General features: G+C 44.6%; 1 protein-coding gene and 1 pseudogene across 1 annotated transcript; one reads left to right on the top strand and one right to left on the bottom strand.

Annotated features, from left to right (window-relative positions):
- Window positions 1-2,914: 2,914 nt before the first annotated feature.
- LOC142579042 (chymotrypsinogen A-like) lies at window positions 2,915-11,766 on the top strand. The gene is made up of 6 exons (XM_075688861.1): window positions 2,915-3,022; window positions 4,575-4,758; window positions 8,053-8,182; window positions 9,194-9,323; window positions 10,093-10,232; window positions 11,461-11,766. Exons 1-6 carry the CDS (start codon window positions 2,962-2,964, stop codon window positions 11,668-11,670), a joined length of 855 nt encoding a protein of 284 aa, XP_075544976.1. The 5' UTR covers window positions 2,915-2,961; the 3' UTR covers window positions 11,671-11,766.
- Window positions 8,448-8,626, bottom strand: LOC142580609 (U2 spliceosomal RNA; annotated as a pseudogene).
- Window positions 11,767-22,199: the final 10,433 nt, after the last annotated feature.

A 22,199-nucleotide genomic window follows, 5' to 3' on the forward strand; every position in this document is an offset into this window, starting at 1 on the left:
CCAGCATGCGCTTTCTCGGCAAGATTCTCGTACAATGCTCATTGTCCGGCATTCTGCCAGACATCTGCTGATTGTCTAGCACAGCAGTGACCCGGCTCGGGTAATTCTAACTATCCCTTTGTTGCTCGTCGTACGCTCGAGGGGCTGGAAATTCCACGACCTCCGATTGAGGGAGAGTGCCTGGCCCTGATAGTGCTGCCGATGCACGTGTCGTTCAACCGGATGTTCTGAACACGTGAAGTAAACATATAACAATGCCTTCGGATACTAACTCACGCTAACTATAAGCATTCACTTAGTGTCGAAGGACGCAGTACTTCTTTTGCGGTAAACGTTATAAGTGCTGCTAATGGGAATGTTTTCTGTATTACCGAAACAACACAATCTGTGATAAAATGACTGACTGTTTCTAGTAAACATACAGAGGCTGAACACTTGAGGTCGAATGTTGCGACCTGAGATTTAGAACAAAGCTGTAACCTCTATTGGGCCTGTTTTATCAGAGGTCCGTGCTGATTGTGACTTGGTGGGAAACTAATGCACTCTTTCAAGCAACCTCAATTGATTCACTCGATGCGCATCGCTCCCCATGCGTTCTTCCACGATGTTTTGTGCAGATGCATAAACAATTTGGCTCTACGTTAGCAGCGTATCAGAAAAAATTAGGAAACGAGATGAGGCTACGTCGGGGTCAGGTACTATAACGTGTCCCCCAAAGGTGACGCGCTTGTCCTGCACTAACACACAGGTGCGAGCTCTGCGTTTCAACTGTAAGACCAATTTCGATAAAATCTCAACATTGTCGCAAGACCGGGCGCGGAGGTTAGCAATGATTTAAGATAATACTCAGCCTGGAGCCAACGTTGCTGCAAGAAGACTTGTCTTCATCCGGGACACTTGTTTCTCTTGATGAAGTCACATTGCGAATTCTTTATCACGTTCGGATTTATGCAAAATGCGTAAAGGTGAATGATATCATTATTATGCAAAGCAACAGCTTATAAGTGGGCATATATTAGTGCACTGAGCGCACGTGCAGGCATGGTTACCATGACTAAGCGCGAAATTCGCTGCTGTTGCACAGTATAGACCCGTTTCGTAATTTCAAAGCGAGCTTTACTGCGAGCTAGTTCGCCCAGCTAATGGCACCGTAAGTAATCTTCGCGAACAGCGTGTGCAAGGAGAGTTTGCTTGCGTTTTGACACGGAAAACGTGGACGCGGCTCTCGTGATGAAACCATGCGCGAGAGACAAGCCTCAGCACGTGCAGCTAGCCCTTCACCATCATCTGTATGATCATCGGTGTCCCCATTAGTTAGACAAATGCGCAAGTGCAGAGAACAGCACTTGCGCATTTTGGCAAGAATCTATAGTCGTTACTCAAGAGACGCTTATAGTAGAGGTATTAAATCTCCACGTCGGCATAGTAATAGCTCAGTCGGATTAATTTTGCTTCCAGCCAGTCCCACGCTGCTTTTAGATGGTATCAGCGCATGGCTTAGGATGCAGAAAAAAAAAAAACTGGTGTTCTCGACATGAGTGCATACATTCTGTTGCATGCGGTGTCCTCTTGTGCACGCTGTACTGGGCGTTAATAAAACGAAACTGTAGTATACAGCGAGAGCGCACAAATTCTTGTAGTGGAAGACGAACCGTAGCGGATTTTCATCTAGAGAAGTGAATGATATTGAGTTAGACAATCGGCCCGGCTTGGCTAACATTGATGTTCAAGTGTCTGCGCTAGCAGTGTAAGTCCAAGGACGAAAACTTGACCTAAGCGGATGTGTTGCCCCAGCTTTTTGGATTCCTTAAGGACGTTGTCTTGCACGTAGTATTAGGAAAACTACAATCCGGACAATTTTGCGTGTAAAGTAAAAAAAAGAAAAACGCCGCCTACCTCACCAAATATTCCCATCCCAGGTCCACCTCTACAAAGCCACGCGTAGAGCAAGAATGATTCGTAGCTCGTTTGCTCAAATTGCTGGCTAGGTATGCAAATACCTAGCCAATACCGATATCATTGTCACAATGTTACAAACATGTATTTCTTAGGCAAGATATTGTATTTGTATTTGGTTATTTGTTTTGGTGGTTAATGCATTGTATTTCCAACATTCATTGCTTCATGTCCTATATACATTTGTAAGGTGTTTACATTTTTTACGCTATGCGCAAACTTGCTGTACCCACCCTGCTATGGCCAAAACGGCCCATAGTATTCGAAAATAAAAAAAAAAATAAATAAATACGAACCATCTTTTTGGGCTTCACCGGCACCCGCCGATGAATTTCGCGAGCAAGGCTTTCGCACAGTGGAGCGAGCTTTCTTTTCGTGAGGTACCGGAGCGCGAGAATAAGACGTTCAGTTATTCATCGCCGTTGTTGTTGCGTGGCGTACGACAACATGTCGCGTACACATTTCTGCGCAGACTGCACCGCGTTTTAAAGTGCTCAATAAAAAACATACAAAAACACCTGCCACTTCTTGACGCGTAGGGATAGCGCGAGCACACAGACACACAGCGCTAGCACTTTGCTCCCGTTGTTTTCATCTACGAGCTGTGGATTTGCATAACTTCCGGTAACCGGAAGCAGCCAGGCGCTGGTTGGACATCGTATGTCATCTTATTGTGACAACGTAGCCACAGAAGCCAATGCAATGGCAGTCCTCCTCGTGGTCTCATGCGTACTAGAACGAGTGTAGCTGTGTCATCTAAATCGGTAGCAGACGTAGTAGGGTTATCTTTCACGAAGAATACAATGGAAGCAAAAAAACAAAGAAACACTGGCGAGTATTGATGAAGATAGCATACTGGAAGCTGATAGTATACACCCGTGCGACGCGTTCAGCCCCGTTATCTACATGCGACAATTGGAGAGAACAACAGGCTGCGGTATAAATATCGGTAGTATCCTCGGGAAGCCTCAACGTTCATTTGTAGCAGCGGCTCCTGGCGTAAACATGCGTGCTCTTCTTCTCTGTGCTGCTCTACTGGTTTGCTCGGCCACCGCTCACCACGTCGGTAAGCCTATGAGAATTCCCTCTTAGTTCATCGTGGGTGCTGTGTCGAGATGCCGAAGAACAGCACGAAAAATGAATGTGCGGTTGTTTTACCGAACTAAAAGCAACTGTATGGTATACATCGTATTTTTTTTTTACTTCCTTACCTTTTATAGACAAATTTCATGCGTTGTCGCAATAGTGATCATCAGATGCCGAACAAGAAAAGCCTCAGCCGGCCGGAGCCAATGTTTAGACAAAGTGTCCTTTTTGTCTTCCTATAGGGTCCTGACGAATACAAGAAGGCTTGTTAAAACGTTGGTCATGACAAAGGCAAATTCCTTTGTCGAAACGTCGGCTTTAGGCCGAGGGTAACATTGCTCGTCCTCTCGTGATCCTTTCAAGTCTGCACTATTCCGTGAACTTTTGTCATGTGCTGTCACTCCTGTTATATCAGTTTCTTGCTGTCGTGCAAATGGGGTTCCAATTCAGTTTCTAACTAGGAAACCTCATTCAGTATACACATTGTATTGTAGTTTCTACTTTAATACTGACTTGATTTTTATTTTTGTTTCCAGGCCCACACCCCATACCTCACGCTTAAACCACGCGTAGGTCATGACTTACTCACGTGACCGATACACCAGAGCTCATAAGCCGCTATCATACCTTACGCATCATTTATCTAAAGCGTACCTGTGACCGAAAACGTATACAGCTAGCCCATGATCACGACTTCACCAGAATTGCCCAGGTGGCCTTCTCGCCTTGTGCAGCTTTCAAGCCTGGTAGAATGAGATGTGTTTAGAGAGTCAAGGAGCTTTTCCGTCGGTTATCTTGAGAATAGGAACTCGACGCTGTCCCGTCAACTAAAAAAAGTACAAATAGCGGCTACTCGCTAGTCATCACCTTCTGAAACAATATGGAAACAAAGTTCTAACGATGTAAACAAAAAAAAGAAAGAGAGATATGGTAATAATAACATGTACTAGTGAAAACACTTTTCTTATAAAGTCACCATATAGAGCATCCCCCGCCTGCCATATTCCAGATATGGATAATATTATTGGAAAGTTAAAAAGAAAGATAAATAAAGGAAACTTCTTAGCGCTGTGAATTATTGTGACGTTCCTTTTCATGTTATACCTTCCTTATTTTAGTTCACTGTCGCGTGAGAATGCTTAGTTGTCGCGACTGCATAGTGATTAAAGCTACCTTCTTTAGTGTGGATTCAAAAAGAAAAAGCCAAGCCGAAGGTACGAGATTAACTTTAGCACAATCTTATGCCGTTGTTGTTTGAATCAGTGTTAGTCTGCTCAATGTTTTTTTTTTTCTCTTGTCAGCATCAATGTTTGTGAAATTGGGTAGACAAAATACTTCCTAGATCAGAAAGCCAGACGGCGCGCATTTTCGTCTATAAACCTTTCTTGTAAAGTCCCCATATAGAGCCCTCCCGGCCTGGCGTACACCAGATGTGGATAATATTTTTGGAAAGTTAAAAAGAAAGATCAATAAAGAAAACTTCTTAGCGCCATGTATAATTGCGACGTTCCTTTGCATTCAACTTCGCGCAGGTGAGTGCGGTGTGCCTCGCATTCAGCCTCACCTGGAAGCCGAGGACCGCATCGAAGGCGGCAAGGAGGCGGTACCCGGCAGCTGGCCCTGGCACGTGCAGGTCAACACGCGTTCGGGCCACCACCGCTGTAGCGGGGCGCTCATCGATGACGAACACGTGGTCACGGCGGCCTCTTGCATCTGGTAATTTATAGGATGCTTCTGGTATAACTATATGCAGCATATGAACAGAGCACATGCTGCGAGAGCCAGGGAGTGCTTACAGTCGGGAATAGCTGTTTACTGCATAGTAGATAATTTTAATAGGTTCCTGAATGAGATGGAAAGAGAGAGAGAGAGAGAAGTGCTATCCTAAATCAAGAGTTGGATATGTACGCCTGACTGACAGTCACACATGCTATAGGCTCTGGGTTTTGGGTGAAAAACATGACATACGCTGTGATCACAACGATCACAAAAGCGGCAAATACACTCAGAGGCGCTCACACACTCAAACTCTTCGTATTATAAGGTCTCATTAGGCCTGTAGTCTTAAACATTCTTTTGAAAGGTTTCTGAAGAGGCAATCGTTTACTGTACGATGTTCCTGCGAGAGTACAGCACACCAACATCAGCTAACTATAATCTAAAGGTAATGTATTTTTATCAGGATTTGCTTATCATTTAGAGCGCTGCGAGATGGTGGTTTCCCTCGCCCCATCTGGAAGGTTCGGCGGTGTTGATTACGGAGAAGGGTGCGTTAGCCCATATACTGGATACCTCTTAACGTTGTCGTGTACTTTGAACGATGACAGAATAATAGGCCGTCTCACCGATCGAGCATGTACAGTAGTGGACAAAGAGATATGATATTTTGCATTTGGGGACTGTGAGCTAAACTGTTCAGAAGGTTGGTGCTACATTATGCCAGACCAGTCTCTTGAACACGCACTGTAGTTTATCCACAGTGCATGGCCCACCCACCGTGTGCATAATCCTCCAATAATGCATCACAAGGAAAACCGTAATATCAACCAGCAGTGAAAATACGTGTCCGCTGGTGAAAGAATATTTAAAAACTAGAGGACGCTTAAGCTTCACCTTTAAGAATTCAACTCGACAGCATTTAAAGATTCCTGACTGCTTCTCACGCTCCCCGGCAACTGCAGCTTATGTAACCGTAATGTTTACCAGGAAACGCTGGCGGCGAACGCTATGCGAAAGGGGAGCTTTCTGGCAGAGATGCGGCCTCTTGCGTGGGCCGATTCCGGAGGTAGTGCACAGCCGCGACAAAATATTACACCATTTTTACGTTTCTCTCATTGTTCCACACCTCTAATATTTCAGTCTGAGAAGATTCAACATAAAATGCATGCGTTGTCGGTGTTTTGTTTCATGACATTTGTTTGCAGGCTGTCATTCTCAAAATTCCGAGAAATAACTTTCTGAAGGATGTAAGCCAAGGTATGAGCAACTTTAGTGATAGAATGGTGTGGCAATATAATCCGCATATACCGCATGTCATATAGCAAGGTGTGGCATATTCATATACACGGGGCCCTTAAAGGGACACTAAATGTTACTACGAAGTCAAGTTCTCTAGAATGTTCTAGAACGTCTAAGGCGTCAAGATAATCGCGAATGGAGCTTTGGTAACTGAGAAATTGAGGTAAATGCATGACACGATTTGAGACCCCCCAGCGACATTCCGGTACTAGCCCGATGACGAAGGCACTCCTCATCATAATTTATGTCACTAGTACTCAACTACTCGTATTAAAAAGATAATTTCATCAGGTTATAAGACGGAAGAAAATGCTACTTGTCTATTTCTGTTTGATTCTAAGAAAAAATAACATTTTGACGTTACCCTTCAGGTGTACGGTTGGTTGAAAGGTTTCATTTTCGCTCGGCTCTGCGCGCTCGACTCTGCGCCGCGCGCGCTTTGGAGTTTCAGTTGTTTCGTCATCGCGTCGTGCTGCGCTGGTTCTGCTGGCTCGTGAAACCTGCATCTGGAACAAGCAGCGAGAATGCCACCTCCATGCATGTAATGTCGTGTGATGCGCGAACGGTCCGCGGAACTTGGCCAATAAGGGCAGTTGCAGCGGTGAATCAAACGTTACTTATCAATGTGTGCCAACGAGTGAACCTCTCCGTTCGAAGTGGTTAAGTGCCGTACCTCTGCCACAGCACGTTGGCAAAGAGTCGAAAATCGCATAGTGTGCTCGCTGCACTTTCGTCCAGAGGATTACGAGTTCAACGCCGACTTACTGAAGTCGTGTCGAGTGCCTTTCAAAGCAATTGCTTTCCCGTAGCACTGTTCCGTCTGTCTTGCCGGCATTCTCCGAAGCGCAAGAACAACTGCAGGTCGAAGACGGGGCGATGAGTGCGGTATTTGGTTTTCACGAAGGAAAGCTACAAATGTGCGAATATGTACAGCCATGGCATACAGTTGCCGTCATAGTAGTACGCAACCACGCCGGCAGCGCAAGGCCTCAGCAGCCGGTCACGTTCATCAGTGCTTAAAGGGATAGTTAATAAAAAATTTGACGCCGAGATTTCTGTCTCCAGTGATAGCTGTCGCACCGAGAGCGACCAAAACGTCGAGCCCAGCATCGCGAGCCAATGTGTCGTTGTCAGGGTCGTCCATTGTAACGAGCGCCAAAGTTGGCGTCATAAAATAAAGAACCAGCTTATCGCCGGGCGCGTTCCCTTCCGCTAGCCACCATAGTTCCGCTTTCACGCTGCTGTAGGCTCTGTCTAGGCTCTGTTTCTGGCCGCGCGTTTGCGTTTTGCGCAGAAAAGCCGTAGCGCCATCTGCTGGCGCCGTTTTACTCACCAACGGCGTAACGTCACTATGAGACCATGACGCCACCACTCCTCGATCGGAGGGCGGTCGATTAGAACTGCACTAGAGGTATGCGGACGCTTCAGAACACATTTCCTCTTAAAATAAGTCTCTTCTTCGCATGAAGTATTTCAACAGTCCACGTTGACTTAATATTAACCTTTAGTGTCCCTTTAACGCTATCGCGTTAATAATGGGTGCGAAGATTAGCCACGCAAGCTGTTTTCGTGTGCTATTACAGGTTTAACGTATAACAATAGTTTAAAGGGTGAAAGAAAAGAAAAACACGCGGATACATCTACTCGCACAAGAACTCGCAAACGGGCAGCAGGGAGCAGCATGAAATGAACGAAGTACGAAGTCCACATTCATGGCATCGTCAATAAGCAAAGTGTTATCCACCTACGTTCTTTTGGCTCCGCGACAGTTCTAACAATTCACGACAGAAAGAAAGAACTCCTTTGATCATACAACGCATATAGCTTATTCATTCTTGTTTATATGCATGCCTGCGGTTAAAGCTTGGTGGTATATTTGTCAGCAAAAGTGTTTTACTGCCAGTGTTGCCTCCGTGCCCAGCCATCGTGAAGGGGTACGTGGACGCAGCAGGAAACATCAGCGCAAACGTTAGTCGTTGCTCGCTATTTCAGGAAGTTGAAGGACATCGGCGTTCTGAAGGTGCTCGCCGGCGCGCATTCAAGAGACGCAGTCGCCGAAGGAGAAAGGAGCGCTGACGTAGTGGAGGCTTGCGTCTTCAAAGGCTACCAGGGAAGTCACGAGGTAAGCACTCGCACCGATTTTCATATGACAACGAGTTATAAGTTTGCTGGAAAATTTTAATCAAAATGCAGCGCTTTGTGACTAGCGGACAATCGCACAAGAATTTATGTGCCGGCAGAAAAATTTAAACTGGCACAGTCCCGTGAGCCCCGTGCCTTGTGTTTTGTCATAGCTGATTAAGGACCCTGCCGACATTTCGCTTAACATTTTTACAGCGCAGATACTTATAGGTGAGGTTCCGTGCATTTTTGTTCTGCGTGAGCGAGAATAGTGGGCCGATTCCGAAGATTGTGCAATACCAGGCCGACCCGCGGCGGAGGTGAAGCAGGCCTCAAGCGCCACGCCAACTTGCAAAGTTTAATATCTTGGCTCTAAATACAACCCGTATCAGAGATTAATCCGACAACAACATGTACTACACTTTGACCCGCATCGGCCATGTATACGTTCACACCGCCCTCTCGTTGTCGACGTTCCAAGCGCTTGCGTATCTGGTTTCCTTCCGCTCTCCCGTGGTGGCGGTCCCGTCGAAACGTCACGTGTGTGCACCTTCCTCCGGCTTCTTAGGACGGCGGTCCTATCGTTCACGCGAATATATATATATATATATATATATATATATATATATATATATATATATATATATATATATATATATATATATATATATATATATATATATATCATGAGAAGCCAACAAACAAATACGCCAAGGACAACAACATACGGGAACTTATTTGTACTTACTCATTGAATTAAATAAATGCTAAATTAATGGCAATGAAAGTGGCTGTTGGCTTCTCATGATATGATTAATAAAAATCGGGTCCCTCGGTTAACCCCTTTTCTTTAGAATAAAAAAAAAACAGAAAGTGTGCTTCGCGAGTGGAATGGCTCATGATTTTTGTAAGCGTTTACTTGTCATTAGGCATCAAAAATTTGCTACATGTGCTTTGAACTAGAGATATCTTGCAAGCATGTGAGTGACACTGCACTTTCAACTTCGTTAAGAACAACGTCGCCATCCTGAAGCTGAAGAAGCCGCTGAGCCGCACCGACACCATCCAGCCCATCTGCCTGCCTGACGCGCCCGTCGTCGGAGGATGGAATGTGTACGCCACCGGCTACGGACACACTCATCGTGAGTACTCTTTTACTCTCATACGTTTGTTTCTTAAGATACATAGTTTTAAACCATGCTGGCCTGCCCGTCCGCGGTATAGCTTAATGGCTATGGCGTTCTGCGGCATAGGACGAAGTCGGGGGTTCGATTCCTGTGCATTATGGCCGCATTTCTATAAGAGTGGAATGCAAGAAGGCTCGTGTACCGTGCTTTAGGTGCTCGTTAAAAAATCCAAAGTGGTCTCGTTACACCAAGTCGATGCGCCATGTACAAAGTATACACAGTTTAAGCCACGGCCCAGCTTGTCTCGCTTTTATGTGAACGAGAGACCCGTAGGGGACTCAAATAGTCATAAACTCTGTTTTTTTTTTCAAACTTTGGCGAGTGTTTGTTTGCTGTCGAGAAGAAAATGTACGCTCCTCGCCAGACGGTGTTCCGTCGAACTCTGGACTGAGTGCAGTTAATTGAATTAGCAACGGCTTGCCCAACAAAGCGCTAAAATCTCGTGCTACAACCTTTCGTCGCTTGCTTTATTAAGGAGCAGCTGCACATGTAGCGCAATATTTTCTGGGAATCTAAGCATCGTATTCACACGGTTATTAGGTCCACCTTCATACAACTACGCTTTGCCAATCTTGCACACGCTGCTCAATTTTTAATGAACTTGTAGTATGCGCTTACTTAATTGGTCAGAACTAAGGCGTATTTAAGTTTATTCCGTTGAGTTGCTTTCAGTGACGTTTCTATGCCAACCGTCAAAGGTACAACTCCATTTCTTTCCTCACAGACGACCACGACTCTCCAGTGAAGGGCCTGAGCCAGGCTCGTGTCAAGACGGTGGCCAACAACGTGTGCTACGACGAGAACGACACAGAGGTGCCCAAGAGCGTCTTCTGCACTGTCTACGATCATGGCTCCCCCTGCATGGTCAGTGCACACAATGAGCTTGACCATAACTTCAACACTGGCCAGCCAAGCTCTTACTGAGTTAGCGAGAGATACAATAATGAAGGTTGGGAAATGGAGAGCAGGTAAAAGAAAAGGAGATAAATTTAGTTAGGTGCATCAGGTTTGATACCGTACACGAAAGGTATTGAATTAAACAAGAGACGAAAAGAGAACAATAGTTGCGCGCACATTATGAACTACACGTCAAGCCTACTGGCGGTCACGTGGGTCAGTCGGCTTCTGAAGTAGCGAGAATGACTGCATTGCCTTCTGAACTCGCGACGCACGTGGCCATCGTCAATGTGATTGCGGCACCAAGAAAACTGTCGAGTTCACGTGGTCTAAGGCAGAAGTCGCTAATCGTTGTAGCGGGGACAGACGCAGTAAAAGTGTTAAACGGAGGAGCTGAAAAAATTAAACATGGAAGGGTACACAAATTACATAACTTATAATTAGAACGTTTACCAAGAATGCATGTTACAGAAACCACGAACCTCTGTATTGCGCTTCTCTCCAGCGTGAAGAGATACTAATACGTATAAGATACTTAAGTATAATACGTATACGTAAGTTCGTCAGACTGTCAAGATGACACATTTAGCCCACCTTTCGCAGTGATAAGGCATATTTCGTTGGAACTCACAAACTATGCAAACGTAATCTTGAGGTCACGTGCAGTGGTTCCAGTTATGACTTGACCCACGCCAGATGAAACGACAACGCGCTGCGCAAAGTAAAATTTGTGGTAGCGACAACACACATGCTTCACATACAGTATCGTAAAGAGATGTTCCGACTTTGCAGCGACACTTAAATAAAAAAAAAAAAAGGTCCTGGAACACAGAGTCCTTCAATCACAGCTTTTCCAATGCTCTGCTTCAAACTCCAGGCATCCTGTTGGAGCCGTATGCAAATGAGATTTCTCATAAGTATCACACTACAAGAAAGAACACTCACAAACATGGACACGCGAACCAAGAGGAAGCGCCAATAGGACCAGCCAAATTTAGCTTCATCTTCTTCATTCGTGCAGGACCCGTTTCTGTTAGACCATCAAAAATGAATTTTTTAAACGAGACTTAGTTTAAACTGAACGAGACAGCTTAAAACTGATTAAAGTGTTGTTCTTTTAGTGCCCCGCGTTTAAGATGAACTGGGTTCACATGCATGTTGCAAACACTTAATCTCGATTCAATTTCCCACTCAGCACGACATCGGCGGTCCTGTGATGAGCAAGGTGGACGGTGCGTGGACGCTCCACGGCGTGGTATCTGGCGGTGCCAAAGGATGCAAGGTGGGCGAGCACCCGATGCTTCACACCCGGGTGGCGCTGTTCGCCGACTTCATCGACAAGTACACGCACGCTACAGGGGCGTCTGGCAAGGGACAGTGCGATCTCAGAACGACCTCGGCGTGATCGCGTTCTCGACGCCGTGCAACAAGGATCCAAATGAAATGCTCATAGAAACTTTGTTTTATGCAAAAAAACAATAAATAACTTTATTACCTGTTATAGTAATTGAATTTTATTTTGGCCGCAGAAGAACAAATTAGAATTTTACTTCGAAGTGCACGTATGTGATGCTATAAAACAATCAAAATTAGTTCCACACCATATGTTATCCCACTGCGAAATTGTTTGGCTTATCATGAAAAAAAAAACAATACAGGTGTACAGTGCGAGGCAATGCCTTTAATGTCTAAGTTTTCTTCTGAAGTGAACAGTGAACAGTGAAGTTCTGAAGTGAACATCACTTCATAACTCAGTTAATTCAATTAGTAAATTGCAATATGTTCCTTAACGCAATTAGTTTATAAGTCTATAGTTTTTATTTGTGAATTATGCTTCTCGGTTTCTTTTGTAGGTAATGTCCGCCTCTTAGATTGATTCAACTTAACAACTGGTAGGTGGTATCTGGTACTTTAGAGCGTGCTACACGTACATTCATCAGTGGTGTGTCTATTTCAACAATTTGAAGGGATCACGGAAGAGCATGGGGCGGCAGATAGGGCAGCTGCGAAGCAGCGCGCAGCCAGCGCACTGGATGCCTGCTGCTGGATGACGTAAGCAGGACGTCGCCTCGAGGAGCGCGGCTTTGCGCTCGCTGCAGCTTCCCAGTTTCGGTTTCGCACGCCCTGATAGCCGAAATTCGTCGTGCCACAGTTCCGTGGGTAATATAATTCTGCCAGATCCAAAAGTTCATATATATGGCTTGTACATAACTTGGTTCAATTTCCGAATTACAATGAGCGCGCTGAAATAAAGGTATAACAGTTAATAATTGATTTTTGTTAAATAGCGACTAATTAACACGCATCTCCCGGCACCCCATGTCGCCACCACTGACACCATGTGTCCGAAATAACGTTACTTTTACTTAATGAAATGGCTATATATTTAAAATATTACCTAATGTCTTCGTAGAAACGTCCAGTATTGCCTCTTTATTTTTGTCTGCTTCCTCTGCATGGCTATTTCGTCCGCTAGCGTACCACAGCTGTAGAGTGCCACTTATGAGGAGCAAATATCCTACGCAGAACTGCTACAACGTAATATTGTTTAACTTATAAAGAAAATTAGTTTGAACAATGAAATCACGTCTTTATTGCTGAAGAACTATCTTGACATGCATTTTCTTTTACGTTTACCTTGCAGCCCTCGTCAAAGATAACGTCGAGCTTGCGGTATCTTGCGCATGAATTATTAAACATAGACCGACACTCTACTGGCATTCCGCTGCTTACGACTGAACTCGTGAGGAGAACCATGCATCCATTTCCTGGAAAAAATTGAAACAAAACAAATAAACAAACAATCTGATAACAAGGGCATAAACAGGTGCTTCATATTATAAAAGTCTTGTTACCTCGAAACATTTATACCGCATCATTTAAGGAATCCTTATTGCAGTGTTTAAAGCAGAGTTTATAACTACACCGTGAAGTTCTCAGTGGAGTTGTCACTTTGCAAGCACAAAAAATGCCATAAGATGTGCATCTGGAATCTACACTTATTACGGTTACTTTCGCGACCAATGTTATCGAACTGCGCGATCGCGACTGCTATAGCGTAGTAAAAGAGCGAGTTCTGAAGTCTGTCTGTGTGAGTTTATATGCCCAAAGGCTTCAGAGGCTGATGAAGACTTTTTCATCACCGGTGAATTTCTCCTGCACGCATGGCGGGGAAAGAGTCGTTCGCGTTCCTCGCGCATCCAGTTTGGAAGTTGGAAGAAAAGGAACAATTTTATCGACCAGAATCTCGGGACCTATATTTGAGTAAAGATTATCTCTGTATGCCACGACGGTCGCCTCTTGAAATCAAAACAAAAACTATAAAATCATCAATGATTGAAGAGGTAATTAAGGTAGCTCAAAGAACTACCACATATGCTCCATTACTTGACACTATTGCGCGGAGCGACGAAGGGACAGGACTTAAGCGAGAAAACAACACACGACACTTGAGCGCAATGGTGGCGTGTGTTGTTTCCTCGTTTAAGTCCTGTCCTTTCGTCGCTCTGCGCAACAGTGTTAATTATGTCGAACCAAATAGCCAACTGCGTAATTTTGCTCTATTGTCCTTTTAGTGCCTCTAGGCGAAAAAGAAAAATAACAAAAAATGAAGAAGACAGCACCAAGGTAACAATGCGCTGCCTATGTTGAATATTTGGTTTGCGTAAAATAACCTTGCCAGACAATGAGACAATATTATTTTTTCCTCGTTCAAGCGTCTCAGCACTCATTCGGAGGTAGAGGTATGAAATTGGTAAGTCGTTAACCATGGAGTATTACTCCCAATGCCTTTCAAAGCTTTGCTTTCTGTGTGCGGTATCAAAAGGCATGACGTTTTCTTCTACTGTTTCTTTTGGATCAGGTGGTGTTCATCAGTGAAATTTGGGATCTCAGACGGAAAACCGCCTACAGTACTGCTATACCAGGTTTCGACCAGCTTCCAGTGAAAGCGCTACATGACAAACGCAGCCACACCATAACCTATGGATTAACCGATGATTTTTCCAGATGACAGCAGATTGGACTAACCCGATAGTGCAACAACCTACCAGGCAATGTAAAAAGTGTCATTGCAAAGGTTCTGTCTGATCTTTGCAGAGGCCAGACTCGCACCGCTGCGGCAGCAGCAGCACCTAACTTCCAGACAAACAACATTCAGGTAGTGAACGCGGCCCACTAGAGTCTAACATCAGCTGAAAGAACCGCTCGACATACTCGTGACTTACATTGGAGAGACAGGTATGAAGGCCTAACGCTAGAGTGGCAACAACATTTCCACTTTAACCCGTGATTACAGTAGTCGAGACGAACGGCGAATTGTCGTGTTTGAATTAGAACGACGAGAAGCACTACTGTTGTAACGGTTCAAAACGCACTAGACCCTGCGATATTTGTTGTCCACTGATACAGCCGAATTGACTGACAGAACAATCTGGAAGGTATTGAAGGTCGCGTCCTGCGCACAGAATCACGAGCACAGCGTGGATCGAGACAAATAAGCGCGCACGCTGGAGTGCCGTAATACGGGTCGTTGTGGTTGACCGACTCTGGTTACTGTTGCAACTTGCCAACTGAAATTCAATTAGACGCTGGTTCTACGTTTTGTCAGTAATATAGATAAGCTTTTCGTTCGCAAAACAGAACGCTGGGGATCGTGAGCTTTGAATACATCAAGACAAACTGCGTTATTTAGGCCTCGATCAATCCGAGCTACCACCGACAGTGACAATTGCACAGCCGAAGCGTAAGTCATATTTGTTGCAGAGGGAAGAAAGGAGAAAGAAAAAAGAGGAAATTACTTTTGTTCAGTCAGAAAAATCACAGCATTAGAGATGGTCTAAGTATTGCGCATAAAGAGAATAATGGGCATCGGCAATTACTATGCTGTTACGTCATCCGCGATAAAACAAATGCAGGGCTGCCTTCAAGATGCTGTTACGGGATGCAGGACATGATAAACTTAAAAGAGTAATCTAAAGCTCAAGTTGACCGAGGACGAGTTCGAGCAAAATATTGCGCATGGAGTTAAGGCGAAGAGGGACCGTGTCCCTTTATCTTCTCTTTCTCTTCTTCTCTTCGTCCTTTTCAAGCAGGTGGGCATTGTGTCTCTTTCAGGAGACGGCTTCTAACCTCTACATCTTTCCATTTGTGTTGTGCTTATACATGTTCACATTATCAAAAAGTTACCATATTACCCGCAACGTATTACCGCCAACATATACGAATAAACCCAAATATATATTGGGACACTCTTACGTGTGTAGTAGGTTTACGCCTCAACAGTATGTGGGGCACCCAAGACAGGTGAAGGAAGAACACGACGTGTGGCTGACTGGCTGAATCTCGATAGGCGCGCAGCTGATCAAGGCCATCGCGTATAACTCCACCTGGCTTGACAATAAACGCCTTTCGTAGGCGTAACAATATTTTACAAATATATGTTTGATTTCTGTCACAGCTGTGTACCGAGGATGCACCATCATTGTGGGCGGTTGTTTGCGCCGCGTACGATCCTTGCCATGATCTTACGCGGAAGGGAAACAGGAAGATGTTATTGGCTACAGGCTGACCTCGCTGAATTCCGGTCATTGTCATGAAAACAAAAGAAGTGCAGAGACAAAAAAAAATCGATAGAGTAGGTAGAGCGCTCTACATTTTCTGTCGTCTTTTTTGTCGCTGTAGCTCTTTTCCTTCTTTCTCACGTGTTCAGAAGTGTCCTTGTCTCAATTCCAACAAGCCCAAGACTCATCCTTAAATCCAGTCATTGAGCATATTTAAATGGCCAGTTGCAAGATTATCTCGCTCGCGTGCTAGTAAAGAAGCAACGTTACAGCTGTCGATGTTTCATTGTGTGCAGAGAAGGCTGGGGTAGGCGTCTTTCTGCCCTTCATCTTGCTGATGTTTTTGTTTGCAGATTTCACTTCCATTTATCAAGCTGAGCTTTTTGGCGATTACTCTTGCACTATGCAAACTATCTCGGAATGCTCGGAAAGCTCTAATCACTGATTCGCTTTCAGCTTGTTCGCTTGTGGCCTTGTCGAATTCGAGTCTTGAGAACGCCCCGCTCAATTCTTCCCTTGAGCTTGCGTCCTGTTAGGTTACCATGGATACAGAAAGGTTCAAGTGTGTAGGTTATTATGGCATTATGTGCCTCGAAAATAATCGCCCAGTACTCATTTCCTTCTTATTTTCATGCGTCCATGCGATACGCAGTTTGTTTTCCAAATGTCATCAGTGAACTAAATGGGGCACGTTGTCTATATTTCGTTGATACAGAAAGCTCGTTGTGGGTAATGTAAGAAGTTAATAATATGCAGGTTTTTTACAGCATTCCGGACGCTTACTTACATAATAGTCTCAGAGCTTAAAAATTTATCTTACAAACCGCACTGGAGGTCTGCCTGATGCAGAAATTTCGAGGGAAAGGAGGGGATGTTGTGGGTGATGCCAACAATGTTACAAGAGAGTCAGGTAAATACAAGCTTCTCAGAAAATTTCTTATGCAAGCGCTCGATATTCATATACGACAGTCATCTGCAGCGCCTTTCAATGTACTCATCATCAGCTAGGCTACGCCCACTGCAGAGCAAAGGCCTCTCCCATACTCCTCCAACTACCCCGGTCATGAGCTAATTGTGGCCATGTTGTCCCTGCAAACTTCTTAATCTCATCCGCCAGCCTAACTTTCTGCCGTCCCCTGCTACGCTTCCCTTCTCTTGGAATCCAGTCCGTAACCCTCACTGGCCATCGGTTATCTTCCCTCCTCATTACATGTCCTGCCCATGCCCCATTTAGTTTTCTTGATTTCAACTAAGATATCACTAACTCGCATTTGTTCCCTCACCCGATCTGCTCTTTTCTTATCCCTTAACGTTACATTCATCATTATACTTTCCATAGCTCGTTGCGTCGCCCTCAATTTAAGTAGAACCCTTTACGTAAGCCTCCAGGTTTCTGCCCCGTACGTGAGTACTGGTAAGACACAGCTGTTATACATTTTTCTCTTGAGGGATAATGGCAGCCTGCTGTTCATGATCTGAGAATGCCTGCCTAACGCACCCCAGCCCATTCTTATTCTTCTGATTATTTCAGTCTGATGATCCGGATCCGCGGTCACTACCTGCCCTAAGTAGATGTATTCCCTTACCACTTCCAGTGCCTCAATACCTATAGTAAACTGCGGTTCTCTTCCGAGACTGTTAAACATTACTTTCGTTTTCTGCAGATTAATTTTTAGACCCACCCTTCTGCTTTGCGTCTTCAGGTCAGTGAGCATACATTGCAATTGATCCCCTGAGTTACTAAGCAAGGCAATATCATCAGCGAATAAGGTATTCTCCATTAACTCTTATCCCCAATTCTTCCAAATTCAGGTCTCTGAATACCTCCTGTAAACGCACTGTGAATAGCATTGAAGAGATCGTATCTCCCCGCCTAACACCTTTCTTTATTGGGATTTTGTTGCTTGCTTTATGGAGGACTACGGTGGCTGTGGAGCCGCTATAGATGTCTTTCAGTATTTTTACATACTCCGTAATGCCTCCATGACTGCTGAGGTTTCGACTGAATCAAACGCTTTCTCGTAATCAATGAAAGCTATATATAAGGGTTGGCTCTATTCCGCACATTTCTCTATCACCTGATTGATAGTGTGAATATGGTGTATTATTGAGTAGCCTTTACGAAATCCTGCCTGGTTCTTTGGTTGACAGAAGTCTAAGGTGTTCCTGATTCTATTTGCGATTACCTTAGTAAATACTTTGTAGGCCACGGACAGTAAGCTAATCGGTCTTTTTTTTTCATGTCAATTGGCGTCCCATTTCTTATGGATTAAGATTATGTTGGCGTAGGATTCCGGTACGCTCGAGGTCATGAGGAATTGCGTATACAGGGTGGCCAGTTCTTCTAGAACAATCTGCCCACCATCCTTCAACAAATCTGCTGTTATCTGATTTTCCCCAGCTGCCTTCCCCATTTGCATAGCTCCCAAGGCTTTCGTTAGTTCTTCTAGCTTTACTTGTGGGATGTCAAATTCCTCTACACTATTCTCTCTTCCATAATCGTCGTGGGTGCCATTGGTACTGTATAAATTTCTATAGAACTCCTCAGCCACTTGAACTATCTCAGTCTTATTAGTAATGATATTGCCGGCTTTGTCTCCTAACGCATACATCTGATTCGTGCCTATTCTTAGTTTCTTCTTCCCTCCTTTTAGGCTTCCTCCGTTGCTGAGAGCATGTTCAATTCTATCCGTATTATACTTCCATATGTCAGCTGTCTTACGCTAGTTGATTAAGTTGGAAAGTTCTGCCACTTCTATTCTAGCTGCAGGGTTAGAGACTTTCATACATTGGCGTTTCTTAATCAGATCTCTTGCGATATAGCTTACCGGTATTCTGTCTAACGAAGTAACCAAAGACTTCTATCGCACACTCCTTAATGATGCCCATAAGATTGTTGTTCATTGCTTCAACACTAAGGTACTCTTTCTGAGTTAAAGCCGAATACCTGTTCTGTAGCTTGATCCGGAATTCCTCGATTTTCCCTCTTACCGCTAACTCATTGATCGGCTTCCTATTTACCATTTTCTTCCGTTCCCTCCTCAAGTCTAGGCCAATTCGAGTTTTTACCATTCTGTGATCCCCATTTGTAACCCTATTATTATGCATAATAAAGAACTCTCAGCTGCAGCGCAACTTGCCGAGCACGTCCACATCTTGTACGATGCCAGGGTTAGCGCAGAGTATAAAGTCTATTTCATTCCTAGACGCCATTCGGGCTCCTCCATGTCCGCTTTCGGCTATCTTGCTTGCGGAAGAAGGTATTCATTATCCGCATATTATTCCGTTCTGCTAACTCTACTAATAACTCTTCCCTGCTTTTCCTAGAACCTATGCCATATTCCTCTACTGACTTGTCTGCAGCCTGCTTTTTGCCTACTCTGGCATTGAAGTCGGCCACCAGTATAGTGTATTTTGTTTTGACTTTACCCATCGCCGATTGCACGTCTTCATAGAAGCTTTCGACTTCTTGGTCATCATGACTGGATGTAGGGGCGTAGACCTGTACGACCTTCAATTTGTACCTCTTATTAAGTTTCACAGCAAGACCTGCCACCCTCTCGTTAATTCTATAGAATTCCTGCGTTACCAACTATATCTTTATTGATCAGGAATCCGACTCCTAGTTCTCGTCTCTTCGTTAAGCCCCGGTAGCACAGGATGTGCCCGCTTTTTAGCACTGCATATGCTTCTTTTGTACTTCTACCTTCACTGAGCCCTATTATATCCCATTTACTACCCTCTAATTCCTCCAATAACACTGCAAGATTCGCCTCACTAGATAACGTTCTAGTGTTAAACGTTGCCAGGTTCAGATTCCAATCCTGTCCGGAACCAGATATTCGTAGCACCCTCTGCTGCGTCACAGGTCTGACCGCCGCCGTGTTCATTGTGTACGATGAGATAAATGCGCGTGCATGAATTACGGCCTTTATGAAAATTTTCTTTTGCAAGTGGCCGAAAGTGCGTTACGGCCGTTATTCGCTATGTTTCTGAGTGTCATAGCAACAAGCTTAACAAAGTTGACTTCAATAGTTTCTCGCATTACACATGTAGACAAACATGTGACTGCTCTCCCCAGTTCAAACATACGCTCACGTTAGGTAAAAGTATCTTAGAAAAGATACAATTACTCATACAAGCGGAATATTTCAGCTCTTTTGCTCTGACCAGTGCATCTACAAACCGTCAATATCCCTGCATCTTAAAAGAAATTTAAACACCATCGCGTGCCTGCACGAACCAAGTGCGCCGCGTGAAATTCATCGCAAGACATTTGGTCGTTTTCAAGTTTTTGTTAGGTTTTTGTAAGTTCTTCGTTTTTAGTATCTTTGCTGAAAAGATATAATTGGCACATGTACTATTGACGCAGTGGCTATTGCGTAAATACAGCTGATCCCGAAATCCAACTCCGTTGTTGAACGTAGCCAGTTTGTGTCTGTCGTTCTTTTAGCGTTCTTCTCCCCTTGTAACGCTGCACTTGATCCCGATATGGTGTGAGTGCTGAAAAAGCGCACATTGCCACCTCCTTTATGGATTCCCCCACGTGGTGTTGAAGCGCCAGCTGACCCTACGGTCAAATGACAAATAATAAACTTTTTGGTTGCATCCGTCAAGCTGGCGGAATCTCGATGTAAAGCAGCGTGGCGTTACATGTGTTTTCAACTTGCTGTCCGATGAACTCGACGTAGAGGCGCATGCGTATATCCTAGCTTGTATTTGCCGTTTTTCATCGTGAACTAGTGCTCATGCCACAGCCCTAAGCCTGACTGCTTGGAAAAGCTATTTTAAGCCCTGGTGTAAGTGGTACTTGTACATATAGCTACATTCATTTCTCCCACCTAAATTTTGCTGTTTACACTTGCGCACACATGATTTATATATGACGCTCAGTAATTGGTCGCGTCGTCGAATGGAGCGGTATGCTATAATTTCACGCAATGTATATCTAGCCCACAGTATTACCTAGACCTTCTCCATGCAGACTTGATTGCAGACAGTCTAGAAAGGCGTTAATACACCGTTATATGTTGTCTAGATTTGAAACTGCGAGAGAAGTATACGAAGTGGCACAGTACTGGCCGTGCTATAAGCACCACGTGACGAAAACAATGTAAGAGCACTTTTTAATGCTACGCAAAAAAAAAAGACACATTTAGTCAACTTTCATACATACCTGCATCTCCACGTGGGCCTAATATACGGAAAATCGAGCAATTATCATAATTTGAGAATATCAATTTATAATTCATTCGAGGCAACGCATCTTGAACACCTGTGAAAAAATACTTGACGTCAACGAATGACGCCTGCCGAAATGGTCAACGCGCGGCAAGGAAGCGCCGAGAGTGACGTGACATGAATAAACACCGTGTGGCAGTTTATACAACGAATCTATGTTATGATGTAAAGCAGTCATGACGCCTCTTTAAACCTAATTTTTCTAATTTCTCTAGCAAGACGAGGCATAGGCCTCGTCTCAGACATAGGGCCTGGTCGGCTTGAATACAACCGTAGTCTGATCTATGTTCTGCTCGAGAGTCCAGAGAATACATTGGTAGACTGCGCAACACACACAAAAATATAAACAAAAAGAAATAAGCAATCGGGTTAACCTACGCATTCGCGCAGGAAGAAGTATGTGGCCCCAGCTGGCATTGCACTGCTATTTTCCTCTGCTTTTAAATAACTAAGCAGCTATTCCCCACCCTCCCACCTCGACTTCTCTCGCTTCGTGCAAAGCACGAATGCACTCCCTCAGGAGGTATTAGTGGGCTAGTTGGCTGGTCATTATCATTTCAATGGCAGCGCAGGTGTTGAGACGTGGACGAAGGCTAAATCGCACGAGCGAAGGCTAAAAAACACGAGCGCCGAACCACATCTTAAGGCTCGCTAGACACGTTGGGACACTTCACTGTAAATCCTATGTACCAAACTGTTGTGGCGTCAACTGCTTCCTCGACTGTGCCAAAGTCTACCAAGAAGAGTCCCGAAAGGGGAAAGCCTTGTCCACTGTATCGGTGACATTGAACTGCATGAATGGGTGCAGCAAGTCTCAATTTGTGATTCAGCGCGCGTGTTTGTGCGATTTAGCGTTCGTCTATATATCTCACCAAGTGCGTTGCTTTTGCCGATGAATACAGTCAATTCGGCGAATTGAAATTTACAGTCGCGAGGAATAGACACGTCTGCATGAGCTCGATGGCGCAGGCTTCGCCAACTCTGCAGGTGGCCTTGTCACGCCTGTGTCGGTTTCGCTTGCGATCTCCGAGTAGCAGAGCCTACTGGCTGCATTCTCGCAAGCGTTGGCTGGCTTTGACTCGGCGGTGCTGTAAAACGTAAATCGCTAGCTAGGTGCGCCGCCATTTTTCTT

Source organism: Dermacentor variabilis, chromosome 4, assembly GCF_050947875.1.
Source record: "Dermacentor variabilis isolate Ectoservices chromosome 4, ASM5094787v1, whole genome shotgun sequence".
In the NCBI taxonomy this organism is placed as follows: domain Eukaryota; kingdom Metazoa; phylum Arthropoda; class Arachnida; order Ixodida; family Ixodidae; genus Dermacentor; species Dermacentor variabilis.

Bases quoted from the DNA above. Each gene is read 5' to 3' on its own strand.
- LOC142579042 (XM_075688861.1), top strand. From the start codon at position 2,962: ATGCGTGCTCTTCTTCTCTGTGCTGCTCTACTGGTTTGCTCGGCCACC. The intron at 4,759-8,052 runs GTAATTTATAGG...TCGCTATTTCAG, and splicing joins ACGGCGGCCTCTTGCATCTG to GAAGTTGAAGGACATCGGCG. The intron at 8,183-9,193 runs GTAAGCACTCGC...AACTTCGTTAAG, and splicing joins GCTACCAGGGAAGTCACGAG to AACAACGTCGCCATCCTGAA.